Source organism: Tetrao urogallus (genome assembly GCF_951394365.1).
Source record: "Tetrao urogallus genome assembly, chromosome: 1".
In the NCBI taxonomy this organism is placed as follows: Eukaryota; Metazoa; Chordata; class Aves; order Galliformes; family Phasianidae; genus Tetrao; species Tetrao urogallus.
The window spans coordinates 192422902-192446435 of NC_136813.1; the positions used below are offsets into that span (position 1 = coordinate 192422902).

At 47.6% G+C, this 23534-nt stretch overlaps 3 protein-coding genes across 3 annotated transcripts; 2 read left to right on the plus strand and 1 right to left on the minus strand.

Annotated features, from left to right (window-relative positions):
- Positions 1 to 999: 999 nt before the first annotated feature.
- UCN3 (urocortin 3) lies at positions 1000 to 1461 on the plus strand (the record flags this gene model as incomplete). Its single annotated transcript, XM_079533768.1, has 1 exon — positions 1000 to 1461. One exon carries the CDS (start codon positions 1000 to 1002, stop codon positions 1459 to 1461), a length of 462 nt encoding a protein of 153 aa, XP_079389894.1.
- A 5578-nt stretch (positions 1462 to 7039) lies between these two features.
- LOC306957818 (tubulin alpha-1D chain-like) lies at positions 7040 to 9159 on the plus strand (the record flags this gene model as incomplete). The annotated part of the gene is made up of 3 exons (XM_079549143.1): positions 7040 to 7256; positions 7438 to 7586; positions 8191 to 9159. The coding sequence occupies 3 exons, from the start codon at positions 7040 to 7042 to the stop codon at positions 9157 to 9159; spliced, it is 1335 nt and encodes a 444-aa protein (XP_079405269.1).
- Positions 9160 to 12233: 3074 nt separating this feature from the next.
- LOC306957819 (tubulin alpha-1D chain-like) lies at positions 12234 to 15701 on the minus strand (the record flags this gene model as incomplete). The annotated part of the gene is made up of 3 exons (XM_079549144.1): positions 15455 to 15701; positions 14252 to 14400; positions 12234 to 13217 (listed from the first exon to the last, which is right to left on the minus strand). Exons 1-3 carry the CDS (start codon positions 15654 to 15656, stop codon positions 12234 to 12236), a joined length of 1335 nt encoding a protein of 444 aa, XP_079405270.1. The 5' UTR covers positions 15657 to 15701.
- Between the last annotated feature and the right edge of the window lie 7833 nt (positions 15702 to 23534).

Below are 23534 nucleotides of genomic sequence, written 5' to 3' on the forward strand. Positions count from 1 at the left end.
AGGGTGACATCGGGGCTGGCTGGGGGGCCGGTTGTACCGTTGTCGATAAGGTGAAAGAATCCCCGCCTGGAAATTCTTTGTAGACCTTTAGCTGGGCAGATGGGGGCACATATGGACTTGAAGATGGGAAGGTTTTGCAGTATTGAGGTTATCTCAAAAATTTTCAAGTTTTTTTAACCAAGATTTTGGGACATTAAAATGATCGTATTTCAAGTAGTGAGTGATGTTACTGTGTCATGATGTCAACAACGAGAAGGCCAAATCTTCCGCAGAGGCTTCAATTTTGCAAAACACCTTGGCCATCCTACCCAGTACCTCCAAACCCGGAGTTTGGAGGTTGAACTTTAGAGGAAGATGTTCTAAAGTAATTCATTCCCACTTGCCCTAAATGTTAGATGGGACCTTGGGGGTGACTTGTTAGATTAACTCATGATTTTTTTACATGGGAGATGAACCCATGACTTCGAGATTTAGGAGGTGAGTTCTGGACTTTGGGATATGAGAGGTGAACCCAAGAGTGTAGGATATGGGAGGCAAATCCAAGGCTTTGGGGTGTGGGAGGTGAACACAGGACTTCAAGATGTGGGAGGTGAACCCAAGATCTTGGAAAGTAGGAGGCGAACCCAGGAGAGTGGGATGAGGGAGATGAACTCAGGACTGTGGGACACAGGAGGTGAACACAAGTCTTTGGGATCTGGGAGGTGAAGTCAAGACTGTGAAACATGGGAGGTGAACCCAGGTGAATCCAGGCTGGATGGGGTTCTGAGCAACCTGGTCTAGTGGAAAGTGTCCTTGCCTATAGCAAGGGGGTTGGAACTAGGCGATCTTAAAGATCCCTTCCAACCCAAATGATTCTATGATTTTGGGATCTGGGAGTTGAACGCATGAGTCTGGGACAGGAGATGATGAAGGGATGGTGGTAGTCTGCCCCATGCCTGCTGGGAAGCTGACACCCATCTCTGCCCTCCTCTCGCTCTCTCCACTGGGCAGGCCACCATCATGCCCCACGCCAAGCTGTTGCTCCTCCTCGCCCTCCTCTGTGCCACAGAAACCAGCAGGGCCTTCCGCCTCTACAACGCTGCCTCCATTTTCAGCTGCCTCAACGCGGCCATCACCGAGGCCCAGAAGAGCCTCCCAGAGGAAAACACCGTCTTGGACAAGCGTGGCTATGACTACCATCCAGCAGAGGAAACATCCGAGGAGGAGGAGGAGGCAGAGGAAGAGAGAGGGAAAAGGACATTCCCAGGGGAAGGCCATTACAAATACACCTCCCAGGCGCAGGTGAAGGGGAAGACCTACCAAAACCATGCCAAAAGCGACCGCCGCACCAAGGTCACCCTGTCCCTCGACGTCCCCACCAACATCATGAATATCCTCTTCAACATCGCCAAAGCCAAAAACTTGCGGGCCAAGGCTGCTGCCAATGCACACCTCATGGCCCAAATTGGGCGGCGGAAGTGATGCTCGCGGGGCAGGGGTTGACTTGGAGCAGGGATGGCCACACGGGGCCAACACCTGGCCCCAACCTGCTGGTTGGAGAGGACTGACAGCCGTGTACGATATCAGTGTTGTATATTTTTGACCCATAGAGCTACCTAACTTTCATATCTCTTCTTCCTCCTCCTTTCCTTCCCAGTCTCCCCTATTCCTTCTCCTGGACATTTCCATGTGTGGGGAAGAGGGTGGTGTCCTCAGCAGGGCAGGGGGACATGCTGTTTTGGAAAGGTCCCTATTAAAGCTACAATCTGTTGAGTTTCCAATGCTTGGCTCTCCCATCACCTCCAGCAGCTGCTCATTCAGGTCCATAGCCTTTGTAAAAGCTCCCTTTCCTACAACAGCCCTGGTCACGCTCTCACTCAAGTCTCCAAACACGATTGTCCCATACACAGTCACAACTATATTGGGAAGGGAAAACCTTGATTGGTAAGAGGATCATGCCCCATACCTGCAGACATTCAAGGTCAGGCTAGAGAGGATTCTGAGCAACCTGATCCAGCTGTAGATGTCCCTATTCATTGCCGGGGAATTGGACTAGATGACATTTAAGGGTCCCTTCCAACTCAAATGATTCTCCGACTATGATCTCCAGAGAGATTTCACAATTTCTCCTACTGGGAATGCTAGATTTCAGGTTATTTTGCAACTACTCTTTTCCCTGCCAAAACCTTCATCCAAGAAACCATCACCTTTCATCCAAATGATCATTTATAAGCAACCACAGAATGCAGCATGGCTTTGCCTCTCTCTCACAGCTTAAGGTGAGTTTGGACCCCAAGAGTCATGGATCACTAACCAGCCACACCAGACCCACCTGCAGGGCTGTCTGTGTTGTCCAGTCTACCCCCATCCACATCCCCACCATCCATGCAGATCCAGGTGCTTCATTTTCAAGATATATTCCTGGCCAAACCATCCCTGCTCACCCTGATTCCCTTCACCCACTCTCCATCAAGCCAGAGATCATCAAGCACCCGCTTTACTTTGGGCTGTATATCCCTTCCTCTCAATCCCCTTCTCTCTTCACCTCACAGCCCAGTTCCAAGATGAAACCCTCTCCTGACCTCCATCCCAGCACGTGGAGAGGAAACTGGGAGATGGAGAGAAATTTGGCCCTCTTCCTCCAGAAGAAATTTATCAAGAGCAGCAAAACAGTTCCCACCAATCCCATTCATGTCATAGCTACAGGGAACACCAGGTGGGATATTACGGAGGACAGGTCTTTGGTTGAAGGGTTGGCAGATAGATCCACAAGCCATTTGCAGGACACAGCTGGAGGCAAGACAGCTGAATTCATGCCCAGAGAGACCACGGTTGGGCAGCCAAGGCTCCTAGCTGACCCCCAGCCCAGGGCCTTAGAACTGGAAGTTGATCAAAAAGCAAAAATCAAATAAATATACCAATCCTCCAGCATCTTCTCCTCCTAACACACATTTCCAACAGAAAACACACCAACGTGCCCACAGCATCTCTGTGCAGTGACCCCCTCCTGCCTGCACCCTGGAGCTGAGGATGGACCGGTGAGCTTATTCTATAGCATTAGTCTATATGGATTTTTACATAAAAATCTACATAGCTTTATGCATTTTACAGCCCAGCAACCTACATGTCCATCCCCCACAAGTATATTGAGCTGTTCAGTGCTACACAGTGGTTGTGCCCATTTTACAGCTGGAAAATCGAGAGACGCTCACACACATCTCGCTGGACAAAGCAAGGTCAGATATGCTCTTGTCCCTTTGTAGATTTGGCCAGAGATGTCCCAAAGCTGTCCAGACTGTCTTTCCAAAGCATAGGGTTGTCTACGGGTGTCTACACGTGTATGCCAGCACCAGACCATGACTACAAGCTCAAAGCTGAGCCAGGGACAGCAGATAGCAGCTGACGGCAAGTGATGGGGAAAGCAGAGATCCTCCCTCTTCAGCTGCATCCCTGTGGGGGACTCACCCACAGCCAGCACCGGTTTGGACAAATCTTTCCAAAATTAATCCTCCTTCTCAGCCTCTGCCAAGCGAGGCTGGAGGCTGGTCAGAGGGGCCAAGAGACAGGCGAAGGTCAGAGGAGCCGGATTTCCCAAGGAAGTGGGATAGAAATAGGAGCGCTGAAATCTCCATCAGCCACCACCTGGTTCTGGCAGCAACTGGAGCCAAGGCTTAGGAAGGACAGCACTGACTTTCAGACAGCAGTTTCCTAAAAGCTGGGTGAGGATTCAGTCTTTCCTGCCACACTTTGTGCAGGGATGGAACACAATTTCAGGTATTGCATTCAAAAGGTATTGATTGCACTTTGCTGTGCAGTCAAGTGTGGGTCTACTCTGACCATCATATCCTTCTGTTTTTACTGTCGGCTCCCTTTCAGCCTCTACATAATCCTTTCCCCCAGGCATCCCCTGGCCTCCAGGACCCCCCTCACCCTCCTTCTCCTCCTCCACATGCCAATGCTCCTTTATCATACAAATGCAAACCAGAGATGTTGCAGGGATTTTGGCAATTCCCCAAGGACAGTAGGTCCTGAATCCCTTCCCGGAACCCCATGCCCATCTGGCTGAGGAAGGAATTCAGGCAGTATAATGTAATGAGCATCGAGTATCTGGCCAAAAATACCCTCCTGCTGTATGGGAAGGTGCCCGTGTTCATATCTATGAGGTCTTGGCTGGGGAAAAAAACAAGCTGATTTCCAGTTGTGACCACAAAAGGTGTATCCCATGTATCCCATATATCCAGAAGATAAAGCACCAGAAACACAGAACACCAGGGGCATAGGGACCTTCTATAGTGATACATCAGAAGCCACCACCGGCGTTTCCTTCCCTGCCCCTGAGATGTCTCATCTTGTTCTGAGATGTCCTATTCTACCTTTGAGATGTCCCATTTTGTTCCAGGTTGACCTCTCCTCCTCTTTGTATGCCCTACCCTGCACTTGCAATGCGCCATCCCACACATGAGTTGTTCTGTTCCACTCCTCTATGTCCTATCCTGCCACTGGGATGTCCTGTGCTATTTTGAGCTGGGCCAGGAGGGGCTGTGACCAGGGACAGAGCCAACCCCAGCAGCCCACATGGATCCCCTGCATCACATCTGGTGACATGGACATGGAGCACATCAGGTGCAAAAGTCAACCCCTCTCTCTTGAGGATGAGAAACTCCCTCACTCTTACCAAGTACCTACAACTTCAAGAACCTGTCCTCTTCCCTTGCTGCCAGTGCCACATCCTGGCCACTCTTTGAGGAAAAACAGAGTTTTTTGGGAGACACAGAGCTGCTTAGCCTCCCCATCACACCTCATTTTCTGCTCTCCCCCTTCACAGGCCCCACCACCCAGGGGTGCACCCAGAAAGGGTGGTGAGATGGGGGCTCACAAAATCACAGTACTACAGGGTTTAGAAGGGACCTCTAAAGATCACTGAGTTCAACCCCCTGCTAAAGCAGATTCCCTACAGTAGGTAACCCCACAGTTGGGTTGACCAAACTATGTTCGGGGGACCATACAATAAGGTTTAGTAGCCTTCATAGGGTCAGTCCCCACACCTTGGTGTACTTCACATTTTAAAACTTGTGTTACTAGCCTCTGGAACGTCCCAAGTCAATGAGTTTCTTGCTTTGGTGTATGCTGTATAGAAAATAAAAGCATTTTCCATTTGCAGTGTGATGGTCTCATTGGTGCTTCTCAATCCTGGTGTTATACTGTATCATCACCTCTCCCCACAGCTGTTTCAGGTCCTCCAGGACATCCATCAGTTCCACAATAGCCTTAGCATCTCTGATCAATTTTTGATATACCATATTTCTTATCCATATTTTAAAGGAGGGAAACTGAGGCACATAACAGTCCTATTTCCTACCAGCAATGAAAATTTAAAAGACCAAAGAATCTCCAAGTCTGCAGGTGCAAGTCCTACAGAGTACATCATTGCCCCACATTCGCTTCCTGAAAAGAAACACCTGAACACTTCGCCTACAGGTGCAAGAGGAGGGGGAAGGAGTCAAGAGGGAGCCCTCTAAGTGCAAGCCTGGCTCTACCTCCCTATAGAAGAGTCCTCAAGTTCCAAGTTAGGTGCTGTGATTTTTGTTGAGGAGCCTTGGTGGTTTGGAGTCACGGTGAGTAGTTGTGGTGCTTGAGTTTGTTTTTCAACAGCTGTGCAGGGGGTAGGAGCTGGGGTGTCTTCCTTCTTGCTGGGGGAAGGTGCTTCCCCCTTGACTTTGGGGTTTCATTGAAGGAAAGTAGCTGTGGGGTATGAAGAATGTGGAAGCCTTGGAAAGAGGTTTCCTGTGATGAGCCCTTAGCCCTGGGAAGACTTGCCTGCTGATGTTTTCATACCTTCCTCCACTTTATTATGAGGATAACTTGGAGGCTGTGTTGGTGGTGATATTAAGATGAAGATGGATGTCTCTCTGGTGCTGCTGTAGGGCTGGGACAGATCAGGAGTGGGGTGGGGTGGGTGAAGGTCTCTCCTTGAGGAGACAGTTCCTGCATCCATGTGTTGGCCCTGCAGTGGGTGTTACAGCTATGCTGGTTCTCCAGCCACAAATCCTACCCAGGCCATAACTCAAAGCAGGTAGTAAAGGCAAACCAAACTTTAGGGAAGCTGTAGATCAAGATATTTAAGATGGGTATGAACTTTCCTATCATATCTATCTTAAATATATTGTAGCTCAGGGCCTTCTTGGCTGAAGACAAGACTTTTCTCTATTAATACTCTTTGGGTATCTCTAGTCTTCTTGTAACTGAAAGCTTGGTGCTTGTTGTGTTGGGTGTTTTCGTCGCATTCCTCCCAGAAGTTTCCTCTGTCAAAGAGTTCAGCACCTTAGCTACATCCTATGCATGAGCCCTTCTCCTATAGCTCAAGCTATGAGCAGTTGCTTCATGGGATGACTCTTGTAGAGAGATGAGCTATCAGTCCTTACTCATCCTTCCTTGGATCCATTCTAGCTATCTCCAGAAGGTTTATCCTACACTTAATCTAAATTAGGTTGAGAAACTGTTCTGCAAGTCAATAACTGGGTCCTAACAGTGAAAGGGACCTCTCCCATCAACTTCTTCATCAAGAGATCTTTTCCAAACTTAACTTATCTGTGCAGTGGAGGGGTGTCTAAGTACTACTGCCCAAGATCAGTTGGGCTGTGAGAGCATACGGGGAGGCTGTGGTGGCACCTTGCCTTCTGCCCCACAGCAGAGAAAAGAAAAATCATGAGCAGTTTGACTTGACAACAGTATTGCTGTAGATTATCAGCTCTGTGGCCTGTTCCTGGGAACAGAATCATTGTGCAATATAATGACAGTGCTGAGATGCAGGAGGACCTACCACTAGGCATCTGTCTTAGTGAGAGACTCCAACAGCACCCTGAAGGGTGAATGCATAGCTCCTGCTAGATCAGTATTTCTTTAGTGCCTGCTATGGAGAAAGTCTTCTGGCTGCCATTAAGCTGGGATAAGGTTCCTCTTTATGTAGGTTGTGGGCTGTATGCCCCACAAATATAAAAAGAAATGGCTTCTTTAGACTTCTTTAGTGCATACTCATAACTTTCTTCCCTCTGCCATCCCAATGCAGAGGGAGTGCATTTCCATCCACATTGGCCAGGCTGGTGTCCAGATGGGCAATTCCTGTTGGGAACTGTATTGCCTGGAGCATGGGATTCAGTCAGATGGCATCACCTCCTCCGTGGCATCCTCAGGGCAAACAGACTCTTCCTTTGGGACTTTCTTCAATGAGACAGGCTCAGGGAAGCATGTGCCTAGAGCAATGTTTGTTGCTGTCATTGGTAAGTTGTTGAAGGTCCCCCAAACCTCTTGTTGGGGTGACTCCTGCTGACCTGAAGAGTGGTGTTGGCCACCTAAACTCCTAGTGAGGTTACTAGTTTCAGCATGGAACCGCATCTAAACTAGAGCAAGTAATGTGGCAGACAATGCTAGTGGCAATCATGATATCTCAATTTCTTCCAGATGAGATCAGGACCGGGACCTACCGCACGCTCTTCCACCCAGAGCAACTCATCAGTGGCAAAGATGCTGCTGCCAACAACTACGCTCAGGGCCGCTACACCATTGGGAAGGAGATCATAGACTCAGTTGTTGATAGAGCTCGTAAAATGGTAATAACACTACAGGGAAGTCCTCTGCACTAAACAGTGGTTGCTGTTGCCCTGACCATCAAGAGGTGATGGTGTGGATGGATCTTTATCAGACTGACCCTTCCACTGTGACCTGGAGTGACGTGATGAGATGCACACTGGTGTGTGTTGCCCTTCTTGGGAAACAAGGGGCAGAAGATCCACCAAGAACTCATTCCTACCAATGTCACAGGTCACCTTCTGGCTGGTGTTTTCTCTTTATGCCTCTCCTTCCCTGTGCAGTCTTCCTGCTGCAGAACTTCAGAAGTGCTGTGGTAACTCTGAAGCATACTTGATTTGGGTAGAACCTCATAGTGACCTTCAAATTTCTGCTGGTCCTATTGACTGCTGATGTTATGAACCTCTACCTGCCCTACAATGCCATGGCCAGGCTCCTCTCTCTACTAAAAAAAAGAAAAAAAAGACAATTTATTGTATTTAACATTTTCACTATTAGAAGTAGAAGGTGGGTAAAAGCAGAAGTGAAACTTAGGGCCACAAATTTCATGGTTGAATGCACTACTTCTAGCTTAAGTCTGAGGATGCCCCAGTAACTTGATTGTCCTGGCACTTTCTGGTGCTACAGGCTGACCAGTGCAGCAGCCTCCAGGGGTTCCTGGTCTTCCACAGCTTTGGGAGAGGCACAGGCTCAGGGTTCACCTCCCTCCTCATGGAGCGGCTCTCTGTAGAGTACAGCAAGAAGTCCAAGCTGGAGTTCTCTGTGTACCCGGCACCACAGGTCTCCACGGCAGTGGTGGAGCCCTACAACTCCATCCTCACCACTCACACCACCCTGGAGCACTCGGACTGCTCCTTCATGGTGGACAACGAGGCCATCTATGACATCTGCAACCGCAACCTGGACATCGAGCGGCCCACCTACACCAACCTCAACAGGCTCATTGGGCAGATCGTCTCCTCCGTTACCGCCTCTTTGAGATTTAACGGTGCCTTGAACGTTGACCTGATTGAATTCCAGACCAACCTGGTGCCCTACCCACGGATACACTTCCCCCTCACCACCTATGCACCCATCATCTCGGCAGAGAAAGCCTACCACGAGCAGCTGTCGGTGCCAGAGATCACCAACGCTTGCTTTGAGTTCTCCAACCAGATGGTGAAATGTGACCCACGGCGTGGCAAGTACATGGCGTGCTGCCTGCTGTACCGCGGTGACGTGGTGCCCAAGGATGTGAACGCGGCCATTGCGGCCATCAAAACCCGCCGCTCCATCCAGTTTGTGGACTGGTGCCCCACCGGCTTCAAGGTGGGCATCAACTATCAGCCTCCAACGGTGGTGCCTGGTGGGGACCTGGCCAAGGTGCAGCGGGCTGTGTGCATGCTGAGCAACACCACGGCCATCGCCGAGGCCTGGGCGCGCCTGGACCACAAGTTTGACCTGATGTATGCCAAGCGAGCCTTTGTGCATTGGTACGTGGGTGAAGGCATGGAGGAGGGCGAGTTCTCAGAGGCCAGGGAGGACCTGGCTGCCCTGGAGAAGGATTACGAGGAGGTTGGAAGGGATTCAGCAGATGGGGGAGAGTTTGAGGAATAACTCCACCTATGGGAAGGCAGCTTGGGTTGTGAATAGCTTTTTTTCCTTTGTCCTATAGGAGCTGGAAGGGAGTTAGGGGCTGGATTTAAGGCATTGTGACTGGGGAACTCCACAGATTAGCCAAAAACAACTCTTTGTTATGCATGAATTTGCTTGAATAAATGGTGACCAGCAAAAAAAAGAACTCTCTTATTGAAGTACCACTGAATTTTGCTCATTGTTGGGGTGGGGGTGCGCTCTGGTGCCTTTGCTTCTGCAGCCCTACCCATGAGGTTTTTGCACTTGTAAGTGCTGGGATGGATTTGCCAAGTGCCCTGCTAAAATGCACCTTGAGCTGGTGACCCCACTTGGGCTCTGCTTTCTCCCTGTTGCAAAATGCAGCTGGCTCTGCTGCTCCAGGCTGCTCTCCCCTCTGAGGCGCAGCAGGGGCTGGGATCAGGTTTCTCTAGTCCCCCACCATCATGCAGAGCCCTGTTAAAGCAATCCATGTCTGGCTGCCAGGGCTGGGCTTGCCTGGAAGTCTAATTGGAGTCTGGAGATGAGAATTGAAATACTCTGCTGTCTGTCAGACATCTCTGGGGGTGTTTGACCTGTGTCTAGCTCATTCCAGGCATTAAATCAAGAAGCTGGGTGAGAGTTGCCCACCTTGCACTACACAAGAATCTCTGCAAGCACCTAATTAGTTGGAAAAATTGATTTTTAACTTGATCTCTGGTCTGGAGCAGATTATGACACCACTGGGAGTCTCCTCCCAGTAAGTGATTTGAGAAAAAGAACTGGCTGCGATGCAGTGGGGAAGCTGGATCTGTAGTCAGGCTGTAATTGAAGGGCTGACAGAGCTGGCTCTGGGTTGCACTGGAGGAAAGCTTAAACAACCTGAGATGATGGGGAGAGTTCTTATTAAAACCTGCCTCAGCTTGCCATTACACAGCTGGGCTCAAAGGAATGGCAGTGTCCCAAGGTCAACAAGTAAAGGAGCTCCTAGGGGCTGTCTCACCTCTAGCTGCCCTCAGCCTGGGGGAGCAAAGCTGCTTGGGTTGGCAGTGCCATGGCTGCAAAGAACTGGTGTATGGCTCTTCCCTGCACCAGGGATGGAGGAGAAGTCTGGCTGTCAGTCGAGGGAGGAGTTGGTGGAGCTCTATGTACTCTCTGCTGTAGGACACTGAGGAACAAACCTGGCCCCCAACTCCACTATCTATCCTTATTAGTTAACAAATGGGCTGGAGCCACGTACTGGTAATCCCAGACCTGAGGGCTCAGTGTATTGCATTCCAAAGGACTCTTATTTTTTATTTTATGACCAGCTCTGCTATCTCAGTACACAAATAGGGAAAATAAAAGAGACACTGCACAACAAAGTGCATTGCTCTTGGAAGAGAGTCTGTAGGATACACTGCTTGTGGAGGGGACAGAGTGCCTCCTACAATCATCAACAAAGGACACTACTTCCCCAAAAGTCACAGTACTGTTACCCCTGCAAGGAAAATCCTTCCCTCCCTCAATGTGTTCATGGGATGGCTGGAGCAGGGCCATGCTGGTGGATGTGCCCAATAGTTGACTTCATTAACAGCCTTTTTCTGCTGTTTGCCATTGCTGTTCAGCCATTGCTCCGAGCAGGAGGGATCTTCAACCAAGTCCACACCAATGTCATTGGTTTTGTTGAGTTTTTTTTGGGGGGGGAATTTAACCAGCAGATTCAAACCCTGCTGCTTATAGACAGTGGAGCCATTAGGAAAAGGTGGCAGCCCTTGAGACCAAGTTTGGAAACCTCAACACGTTTACCTGTGAGCATAGAGTTCATTGGATTGACCAGCTTTGTGGATCTGTTGCCACACAAGAGCTGGAGATGGACCAGAAGCCAACTTAGATGTGGTAGGATCTGGTTGCTTCATAGAACCATTAAGGTTGGAAAAGATCACTAAGATCACCCAGTTCAACCCTCAACTCATCCATGTCCCCATGAGGACCATCATTTCCAACAGTCCTAGTAACTTCTTTAGCTTGGTAAATCTCACAATGGTGATTTGAGTACAGAAGCTTCAGTCCAATGGTACTGACTAGCCCACCATGAACAGGGCACTTAGAAACACAGTTCAGCATGGAGAAAGCCATTCTCACCTCTCAGATGTTTATAAACACTCTTTCTTCATGTCTTATCAACGGGACGCTTCATTGCCTTTTCTCCTGAGTCACCAGAACCTGAAGTCCCAGGGCAAACTCTGACCTCAGCCATATGAGGTTGGTTTCATGCTCACACCAACAGGCTAATGGAATGCCCAAGTGACACCATAGCCCCAAGGAGGACTTGTTCAGGTTCCCAGCAAGCTGCACCAGAGATGGGAATGTAGCAAAACCCCACCAGAATGGTGCCCTTTACATGGGCACCACTGGACAGTGGTCCAATTGGAGTTTTTGTGCCTTCTCCCAGACATACACTTTCTCTAAGATGATAAAAGCAGCATCCAGCTTCAACCAGGCAAGCTCTGCAGGACATAGGACACTTCCCATAGCAATAACTACAATCAGTAATATTCAAAGTACTCAGACCATTGGCCATTTCCCTAAAGAAAACATCCCCACACTAATGACTTCTCCATACAAAGTATCCATTAAATCCAGAAAACTCAGAGTGATAGAACATCTTTATTCAAATACAAAGGACAGTTGCATAGAAGTGTACTGGTACATTTTAATTAAAAGGTGCTTTTTTGCAGTAAAAGCCAGAGCAAGAGTTTGCCATGTCAACCAAAGCAGGCAGCTTGCAATGTTTCCCTGGGCTAGCAAGCAGGGTCCTCTGCCCAGGCAGGACGCATCCCCAACACTGAGCCAGGCACCTATTCAGCTTCACTCATTGATAAACAGCAGTGTGATAAAGCTCAAGACACCCATGCTACAGAAGTGCACTATGAGCACATAGACTACGCAAGCAAAAAAGGCATAATATGTCAAACAGTAGCACTGAGGTTCAGGACAATCCTTTGGCACCTCCAGGCACTCAAGACCAGTTTAGCCTGATGACAGAGAGTTTATATTTCATCTGAGGTTAGACTTCAAGAAGAACAGACAGAAGTTTGTTAGTACTCATCCTCATCAGCCTCATCTTCTTCTCCATCTGCTGAGTCCCTTCCAACCTCCTCGTAATCCTTCTCCAGGGCAGCCAGGTCCTCCCTGGCCTCTGAGAACTCGCCCTCCTCCATGCCTTCACCCACGTACCAGTGCACAAAGGCTCGCTTGGCATACATCAGGTCAAACTTGTGGTCCAGGCGCGCCCAGGCCTCGGCGATGGCCGTGGTGTTGCTCAGCATGCACACAGCCCGCTGCACCTTGGCCAGGTCCCCACCAGGCACCACCGTTGGAGGCTGATAGTTGATGCCCACCTTGAAGCCGGTGGGGCACCAGTCCACAAACTGGATGGAGCGGCGGGTTTTGATGGCCGCAATGGCCGCGTTCACGTCCTTGGGCACCACGTCACCGCGGTACAGCAGGCAGCACGCCATGTACTTGCCACGCCGTGGGTCACATTTCACCATCTGGTTGGAGAACTCAAAGCAAGCGTTGGTGATCTCTGGCACCGACAGCTGCTCGTGGTAGGCTTTCTCTGCCGAGATGATGGGTGCATAGGTGGTGAGGGGGAAGTGTATCCGTGGGTAGGGCACCAGGTTGGTCTGGAATTCAATCAGGTCAACGTTCAAGGCACCGTTAAATCTCAAAGAGGCGGTAACGGAGGAGACGATCTGCCCAATGAGCCTGTTGAGGTTGGTGTAGGTGGGCCGCTCGATGTCCAGGTTGCGGTTGCAGATGTCATAGATGGCCTCGTTGTCCACCATGAAGGAGCAGTCCGAGTGCTCCAGGGTGGTGTGAGTGGTGAGGATGGAGTTGTAGGGCTCCACCACTGCCGTGGAGACCTGTGGTGCCGGGTACACAGAGAACTCCAGCTTGGACTTCTTGCTGTACTCTACAGAGAGCCGCTCCATGAGGAGGGAGGTGAACCCCGAGCCTGTGCCTCCCCCAAAGCTGTGGAAGACCAGGAACCCCTGGAGGCCGCTGCACTGGTCAGCCTACAGTGGAACAATGCATATTTACCTCTCTCTTAAGGATTATTCCAAGTAACACAGGAATAAATTCTACCTGGAGCATCTTCTCACCAGAAGATAATTAGCAAAACAACAGTAAATGTAGGCAATGGCCTTAAGTTTTGCCGAGGGAGGTTCTTGTTAGACATTAGGAAAAAATTCTTTTCAGTAAGAGTGATCAGGAAGGGGAACAGGTTGTCCAGGGAAGTGGTGGAGTCACCACACCTGTTGGTTTTCAGGAAGAGGGTGTATATCACACTGAGGGACGTGGTTTGTCGCTCATGGTTGTGATGGCTCAATGATTGGACTAGATGATCTTAGTAATCTTTTCCAACTTTAATGATTCTATGAAAACCAAGTTCCATCTAGAGCACTTTCAATCCCTAGAGTGAATTAACTCATATTTTTAATTCTGCTACAACCTGCTCTACATCTTTAAGTAGATGCAGAATATCCACATTATCAAATGGTAACTGACCAAGTTACTCAATTGTACATCAATGCTCGATGTACATCTAAGCATCTGAGAGGAAAAAGGAAGTAGCCTGTGTGTCCTGGACCCCTAGAAGAGATCTTAAAAACATTTTAGCATCCAAGTGCAGTGTTAGAAACTTGCTTCACATTTATCAAACATGGAGTTAGGTCTTCCCAGCCTGGCTACCATTTGGAATTAATCCAGTCCATTTGGAATTAATCTCTGCAATCTTACAATCCCTCTGGTCAGGAGTCCTTCTCTTTTCTCTCTTACACCTAATGTTTTCTCATTCCAGCCCCCAATACACGTATAACGTGCAGTGTTAATTGTAGGCATACATGATCAGATGGCCCCTCACTTTATTGAATCTTGCTCACAAGACCATAGAATCATTAAGTTTGGAAAGACCACTATGGTAACCTAATCCAGCCATCAGCAACTCTTGAGCTCAGAAGAAAAAAAGCCCTTTAAGTCTATTACTCCAAAGGCTAAACAGCATTGATCATGATGTGCTGTTTTAAGAGAAAGGCTCTTCTCCTCTTACCATTTTGCGAATTCTGCTGAGGACAGTGTCTATAATCTCCTTCCCAATGGTGTAGTGGCCACGGGCATAGTTGTTGGCAGCATCCTCCTTGCCACTGATGAGCTGCTCTGGGTGGAAGAGTCCGTGATAGGTGCCAGTTCGGATCTCATCTATAGGGAGAAGCAGTCATGGAGAGCAGCACAGTTACAGGTTCTGGACATCAGTGTGGTACAACAAAACACAGTCATGCCAGATCCATCCCTCCCAGCTTCAGGCATCTAATGGAGACAGGCATTAGGAGTAATTTCTCCAGGCTCCATTCAGTCAATGAGGTTGTGAGACACCCCCAGAGGTTATTTAGACCCACTCAGTCAAAATGCTGGATACATTTCATATTCTGTTGGCTCACTGACTTGGTTCCCAATTTAGTGCCTTGATTGGGTGCCTAAAATTAAGTGGAACCAAAACAAAGTCTACATTCCTTCCATTAAATAAAATAATGAGTCACATCTTAAATGTTAAGATAAGAGCAGACACATTCACCTACAGGAGAAGCCTAGAAGGCAGAGGCAGGTTGGGTGTGCAATCTAAAGTGGATGCAATTTCCACCAGGTCATTTCCACCAGGTTCTAGAGAAATAAGAATTTGTCTAGGAAGGTATTCTGAATTAAATCAAAATACCAAATTGAATCAAACCCTCTGAGATCACTAACAGAGCTGGGGATGAAAGGGAAGCAGAAATGCTGCTGTAGCAAAATGTACAGAAGCATGAAATTTAGAACACCCATCTGCTCAAAGAAGCTTCAGAGGCAGTCTTAAAACCAGATGTGCCAAATAAGTCATAGGATAGTGCAATTCAGCCCACAGCTACGAGATTGACAAACCCACACCTCTCTATATCCGCTGAGAATTAAGATGCAGGTCTCTTAAAAAGAGAGATTCATACAATTGTTTGAGCTGGGGGAGACCACTAAAGGCCATCTAATGCAACTCCCCTGCAATGAACAGGGACATCTACAGCTAGATCAGGTTGCTCATAACCTGCACCGGCCTGATCTTGAATGACAAGGCACCCATCAGATCTCTGGGCAACTTATTCCAGGTGAAGACAAGTCAGCATATGAGGAGTAATGGGTTTGTTACTTCCCGGTCCATTTGGAAATGCAATCCCTGCCCAAGATTCACATTTTATGGTGCCACAATGCCCACTCGACCCATTATTACCAATGACAGTGGGCTCCAAGTCTATGAACACTGCCCGAGGCACATGCTTCCCAGACGCTGTCTCACAGAAGAAGGTCTCAAAAGAAGAATCCACTTGCTCAGACTGCGGCTCCACAGGTTTCACCAGCTTGGAGCCAGGAATGGTCCCATCTGCCTGGATCCCATGCTCAAGGCAATACAGCTCCCAACAGGCATTGCCCATCTGCACGCCAGCCTGCCCGATGTGGATGGAAATGCACTCCCTCTGCAAGGGGAAATGGTTTGTTAAGGTGATTTTTAAGACATCCTGTGGTCTAGCATTAGCCCCTGTGGTTCTTGTTTGAGCCATTTGCTGCTGCAGATGATGAGGGAAACAGGTGGCTTCCGCCCACTGCCACGACTTGGAGCAAGGATCAGACTGTATTCTGTAGGCTGCTGGACACATAGCATCCCTAGGAAGGACTCTCCCAGCCCAAGGGAGAAGGAAGGAAGGAGGTGATGGGCTTCGTGCCAAGGCAGGAAGAAGCTGAGCACTGCTGGCTCAGTGCTCAACTGGTTTCATTACAGAGCAGTGGATCCACTGGGTCCCAGGGCAATGGGGACCCAAGGACAACAGCTCCAGGCTCCTTGAGCTAAAGAGCTCTTCAACGAGTAGGGAGAAGCCAAGCATGGAGTCACACCAGGAAACGAAGCCAGAGGAAACCAGCAGTCACTCCAGGCAAAAACAAAGGGAAGCCAGCACCTGGGGAGAGGCTCAGAGTCCTGATGTAACCAGGTCATCCTCCAGGAGCATCCCAGCAACCTCCAGGATAGTGGAGGCATCGACATCTTTGAGATACTTTTGATGGTTGTACACTCCCCTCAGTAATTGGCATCTTTGCTGTTTCCACCACCCCGAGATCAAAGTGCTGCTGCAGCAACAACAGCTCACATCTCAGCTCCCAGTTGTAGCCACCCATAGCGCAGGGATTACCATTGATGGGAGATGGTAAGCTCACCCAGGAATGGCCAGCAATGCCATCGTTCCTGGTGTTGATGGGTTCCCATTGAAGGGAGCTGGTGAGCCCACCCAGGAATGGCCAACAGTTTTTCCTGATGTTGACGGAGAGGACACCTTGTGTATGCACACTCACAGGCATGACTGCCCTCAAAGGCACTACCCTAATGCTAGACAGCCCTGGGGACCCATTACTCATAGCACTGCAAGAGTCATCAGGAGACAGATGCAAGGCAACTTCTCCCCCCTTTGTCTCCATGGATGTGCCAAGAGATTTCTCAGCAGTCAAGCAAGACTGATGGCCACCGTGCATCCAGGTCAACTGCCATAAGGTTGGACACCAACTGGATGAACGCTCTTTGCAGAGAGACAGCAAACCCTTTGCCCACAGCTGGGAGAACAATCTAATCCAGGTCTGGGCTGGGCGTGGGGGCTGTTTTTAAGCCCTTCCTCTCTCAGTTGATATTTGCACTATTTGGGAAATGCTGGCTGCCATTTGCCCATCCCTCCCAGCAAGATGGTTGCAATAGCTCCTCACCACACTTTGCATGGGTCACCAGGACCCGCTGGGACAGCTGCTCTGCTCTCTGTCCTCTCCCAGCTTGCAGTCCCAGCACCTGCTTCAAGGGGCACTGGCATTTTCAGCATAGGGAATGGAGGGGGGGGGGGGGAAGAAAGAAAAAGAAAGAAAGAAAGCCTATTGGATTGTGGGGGGGGGGAAGACATCTCATATTCTGCAGGTTTGGGTTTTTTTAATCCCCACTCCCATATGCTGGAAGGTTTTTTTTTTTTTTTTTTTTGAGATCCCAGACTTCCAATTTTAGCATCCAGATAAATTGCATTTTACAGACTCTGGCTATAAGCAACCTATTGTTGTCCAGCTGATTTTCCTTTTGGAAATCCCACATAAATTTTTAACTGTTTCGTAACCAAGACAGAGTTCTAAAAGTCAGCAGATAAAAGGAAAAAGTTCAAAAGCTGCCTCACTGGGGGCTGCTTTGAAGTTTTCTACTTGCAACATGCAAAAGGACACCATCAGATTTTCCAACAAGTTGTTGCCCTTTTGCATTCACAAAGTGACAGTTGTGTCATTCCTCACTAAAAGTTTCAGCCAGTGCTGTTTGGAGTCGCAGGTTTGTTTTTTTAAGGAACCATAACAGTCCACTTCAGTTTTACAGCTGCAAACTCCTAAGAGCAAAGATTCAAACAGAGAAAAGAAAATAAAAGGGGGAGGAGGGATTTCATTCATTTAATATCTAATCGGAAGGGTTTCTAGAAGACAAAGGCAACATGGCAGCTCACTCCTAAGGAAAAAACCCTAAAGGTCTCTGCAAGTTGTACAAGTTCCCTACAGCAGTGTGAGAAATGAAGTGTTCAATTCAGGAACGGGGCCAACAGTGTCAAACTTTCAATTTTAGCATATCATATATTTGTGTCTCAAGATATACTGGTCCCCCCCCCACCTCAAAAAAAAAAGTAAAACCCATCTTGCATTAAGAGGCAGTCACAACTCTACAGACCCCATCCCAGGAGCTGCAAACTCAGAGCAGAAAAAAGCAGCAAGAGGCCACTGAAAGAGCTGCTCTGCACATCCCTCACTTTTCCCTTATAAGGAGCAAACACTGAATCAATAAACCAGAAGGTAATTGGCAATTAAACAAAGCTGCTTGGAATTAACATCCACGAGAGAAAGGCGAGAGAAAAGAGCAAGCAAGCTGTTCAGCTCGGCACACTTGGAAAACAAACAGTCAGTATTTTAAGTTTCGGCTAATACAAACGTAAGGCATGCTCTTACCATGATGAGACTGGAGACTTGCTAAGATCTAAGCAAAACAGCTGCTACCCTGCCTCTCCCTGCAACTTTATAGCCCAGGAAGGCTTGACTCCACCTGAATATAAAGAAGCTTTCTGCTAGCTTAAAGGAGCAGAGATCCTTTTCCTGTGCATTCCCAGAAAGAGCAAAGGATAAATGATCTGTTAGTGTCTGGACGGTGTGATTCCTGTGATTAAACTGCCTTGGGCACAGTGCAGCGTGAGTTGTTTTTGTTTTCTAAACTGCCTCAACTGGAAAAAATAAAACTAAAAAAGAAAAATTATAGAATCAAAGGATGGTTGGGCTGGAAGGGACCTTAAGGATCAGCTGTTTCCAACCTCAGATTCGGGTGATGGAGATCCAGATCTCAAAGGCATCACAGAGTTGGGTGATGGATGTCAAAGTCTGGCTAGAAAGAAGGAAACTGGGGAAGTTTGAGTGCCCCCATGTAATTTAGTTTTTCCAGAAGAAACAATCTTTCCTTTGCCATTATTCAGAGCAGTGTTGGTGATGTGCTGTATGTTGTCTGGTTTCAGACCCAATCCTGTTATTTTGGTCTTTGTTCCATATCTCCACTAACCTCCATGGGAATCCACTGATTTTTGTACCTCCATGGCATTAAGGTTCAGGCTTAGATCCCCCGTTTGCCCCATCTGCTAGACACAAAGTGCTCGTTTTGCCCTTGACTGTATCCTGCACATCATAGGAACATCTTTATTTACCTCTTCATTCAGCCATTAAGAGGTTCCTGAACCTGCTTTGGTTAAGCCACTGTTGCAGTAAGTTGGCAGCTCTTGGGGTCAGGCGGGATAATCACGTCCCAGACAGCAACAGATATGAATGCAGCCAAGGGCAGTGAGTTTCTCTCTGTTTTGTGAGATGCTCTCCAATGTTTCCATTGGTATACTGCAGCAAAATCAAACTGGTCAGGTTTGGAGGACAGGACATATCAAGAAAGGGTTAGAGAGCAGCTTGTTCATTGCTGAAAAAAAAGCAGAATCCTTTCATTGTATCCTGAGGGTAGTCAAGCATTGAACAGGGACCTAAAGATGGAGGAATTTTCTTCCTTGAATATATTCAGAATTCTCCTGCACAAGTCCTCACGCAACCTGAACCCTAAATCCCCAAGATGAGTGTAAGGTATTTGTAGGAAGTAAAAATTCACCCTTTCACTATGGATATACATGCATCTGATGATTATAGGAACATGGAATCATAGAATCATGGAATCATAGAATGGCTTGGGTTGGAAGGGACCTCAAGGATCATCAAGCTCCAACCCCTCTGCTGCATGCAGGGCCACCAAACTCCATATCTAATACTAGACCAGGCTAGAACATCATCAGCAATAAGGTAACCTTCTAATGTCAACATCATATATGGGCTCAGCGCAGCCTAAAGTGTAGGATATTTATCTTCCCACTCTTCCAAAAACATGAGCACAAGGCTGCAGTTTTGATGAGCAAAGAGATGAGTTTTGGGAGGCATGGATGGAACAGCTCTGCTCAGCACTGTTGTGTTTAGCCCAGCCTCTGTATCTGAGGGCAGATGGGAGCTTTATCCGATTCTTGCTGAGGGCTATGCCAAAGGTTTAGAGAAATCGAGTTAAGCAAGTTGAGTGCACGGTTGTGCCTGTTTTGGAAGTGGGAGAATTTAGACCTAATTGGGTCAGGCTGGGTTCTTTTGTTAGATACAGCATCATGCAAACACGTTTGTCAGCGTTGTGGTCTCCAAACCTCTGCTGGGAATAAAAGTGGCCTCTGAGGGCAGAGAAGCTATTTGTTTGTGAGCAGCTCCCAAAACGTGTGCACCAAGCATGCCAGTCAGACAAGATCTTCTTTTTTGAAGAGCCATCTATTTCTCAATAAGAAATGAGAAAATGAGGAGCTCCAGCAGCTCAGAGAACAAAGTATTCATTGGCTGGATGATGGGGTCAACCCAAAACTGCTCACAAGTCCACATTTTTGGGTGGCTAAATTCCATCTTTCTAAGGAAATGGAAAGTAAAGAAGAGTAGTACTATAGTCTGGTGGTGACAACCTGCCTGCAATCTCAGCTCCAGGACATATTTAGAACAGCATCAATGAGAAAGACAGAGGCCAACCCCCCTGTAGACCCACTGCAGCAGCTCTCAGCCTTTTTATAGCCAGACCTCACAGCTGCTGCATCTTTTTTCCCACTCCAGTGTCCTAAATATTGCATCCTGGTCCTCTTATTGCTGTCCCCATCAATAGTCTGGCACCAGCTGCTGTTTGCCTCTATGGAGCAAATCTTTACCTATGAGGATGCAAGCGCTGTCCCAAAAGAGAAGGAGTCCTCAGGTGGAAGAAAGAACTGAGGCCACACTCTGGGCAAGCTCTTGAATCATCAGGAAGGGTGAAAAAAAATCCTTATTTTGCTTCAGGCTGAGCCAAATGTTTGTTTTGTGTGTGTGAGTGTGTTTTCTGGTTAATTAGCTAAACTGAAAGAAAAAAAAAACAGAAGAGATTTACTTAGCTCTGAAATCCACCATTTTAGGAGTAATTTGCTCCTGTCTTTAATTGTTCACCTACTTCAGTTTGCTCCATGCTACACGTGCACTTGCCTAGCATCAGCTTTCAGTCACTGGCTCTCATTATGCCTTTTGCAGGGGAGTGAAAGCTGCCAACTTTCCACACCCTCATCCCTCTGAAGGCGGCTGTTGTCTTTTCAAGTGAATTTAAGGCTGGCCAAAAATATTCAGAACAATAGTCCTAAAGATCTCCATCCTTTCCATTAGCCTGAACTGCCAGATCCCATTCTCCAGCAGCTCTCTGTCTTTCTCCATTGTCATCCAGAGACATAAAGACACTAAAACCACTACACCAAATACAACGACCAAGCTTCCAATTGGGAAGGAACTCATCCTACCCAGTAGCTCACAAAGCTCAGCCAGTGGCTGGCTGGCACATCTCACGAGACATTTGAGAACTTGAGGAGGCTTTGGTGGCCAAGCAAATTTTATTACATGGTCTTCAGCACCGTATCTGGTGAGCAAATGAAGAGCCTCCCAAACGGCTCCCATTTACTGCTGGGCCTCCTAGACCTCTGGACACTGTGCTTCTCCCTCCAGGCTTTAAAAAAGGCCTCTAGCCACAGTTACCCTATTTTAGGTTTGCCAGGGCTGAAGCTGAAGTGCTGCTCCCGATAGCAGTTGTCCTTTATCTATCATGCACTGAGGCCCCAACCTCAGCTCAGGCATCTGTTACTGATAAGCAGAGATGATTTATCCAAGCATTAGCCTGGATATCTCTAGCATTTGACTGTGTGTGCCTCTGTTCACGCACTGTTTGGTTTTACACTGCTGCTTCCCTGCTTTTCTGCTTGAGGAATACAACTGTACTTCTTTTGCTTACATGGTATCCTACTCCTGGCCAACACCATCTGCAAACACATCCTTGAAATGCAAGACAAAAGGAGCAAATTGGATGGAAGGGATCCCTTCAGATATAGCTTTAAAAGAAAAAAAAAGAATAACTGTTACTACAAGAACAAACTGTCAAGAGAAGCATTCAGTATCAGTAGGAAATCTCAGCGTTCTCCATTGTAATGCAAAAACGTACAGTAAAAAGTGGTTAAAACTGAAAACCTTCATTTCAGAGCTATCACGATGGGTTGTTTTGACGTTCCAGGTTCTCCCCTCCCTATCCTCTCATTTTTCTTTCCAAATAAAACCCTGGCAGACCCATCCCCATTCTGTGAGACAGCTCAATTGGAGTGGAACTGCATATTTCAGCAGAGCAAGCTTCCAGCAGAATTCTCCCAACCAGCTCTGCCTCAGAGCTATTCCCATAACCCAGGGTGGAGAAAGCACCCTCTATTTGTGCCTGCACAGCTGTGCATTCCCTAAAGCAGATAGCAACCAGCTGTGGGGTAGGGGCTTCTTAGTGACGGAGATGAGCTGTAGCAAGAATATATTATTATTTATTCTCCAGTTGCAAAGGGTTATTTCTTCTTTCTTCCTTTAATTGCATTAAAAGTAACAAAGCAAATGCTTTAAGGAAAAGCATTCTTCTAATGTAAATTGGAGAAAGATGGACTTCTAATCTTTAATGAGTTTCAGAGAGGAACAGGTCTGCCCCTCTGTGCCCTGCTCCTAGCCATACCCACAAGCAGCTGCTTAGAGATGTGCAGAGGGCATGGAAAATGCATATAACATCCCCTATAGTCTCCCTGATGATTTTAATTCAGCTCAGGGACTTTCCAAACCACGTGTGATTTCCACATACTCAACAACCCTCAATGCATTTCCCTGCCATCAATTCGTCTCGTGCCCTTGAATGTTGTCCAACGTTAGCATCAGCTCATGGCCACTTTTACTTTCAATTTGTTCTGCAGGACTTCTAGTAACCAACTTCCTGCATTCCCCTGGCTGTAAAGCCGAAACCATCTCATCCAGCAAGAGCAAGTGCAGATTCCTTGGTGAAAGGTCGTGTCTTTTCCCCTGCCAATGATGTGACTTTATCTGGTTCTGCAGAGTATCCTAGCAGCTCTTAATGGCTGACCCAACTGCCAGTCTTGCAAGCTTTTTGTTTAAAACAAATGAAGAGCTGAGCCAGATCCCTTATTGTTCACTAGGACGTTATTGTTAATACTGTGAAACTGCCCCAATTCAGCGTGGATTCACTTCTTCATTGACCCTAATAGAATCATTAAAGTTGGAAAAGGCCACTAAGATCATTTAATCCAACCATCAACCCATCCCCACTATGGCCACTAACCCATGTCCCTCAGTGCCTCATCTATGCTTTTCTTGAAAACCTCCCTCTGTGAGAGTCATTTGAGAGATACCTTGGCTCCACAGGAAGGTAGAGGTAGAAAATCAAAGAATCATAGAATATTATGAGTTGGAAGGGAACCATGAGGATCATTGAGTTCAACTCCAAGATCAAGGAAAGCTCATAAGCCATCTAAGAACTCAGCATTCGTGCTTCCCTTTGTTCAATTTCAGAGCTAGCAGCACTGCCTTTAGTGGGATGGAAAACTGAAGCTTTGCATCAAGAGATTTGGAAGAATTAAGTTTCACCATTAATTTGAATTATTAAGATTAATCTGAACGTTGTGTAGACATGTAGACACATTGGATTTTCCGGAGTTGGACTTGATCATCCTTATGGATTCCTTCCAATTTGGGATCTTCTATGATTCTACAATTCCACTGTTGTTGGCGGTATGAAATTTTCTCATTTCTGGAAGCCTCTCCACTCTTTTTTGGAAAAGGATTGGTTGAGTGGTGTTGAAAATAAATTCACAAGACTGTCAAAAGGACATTGT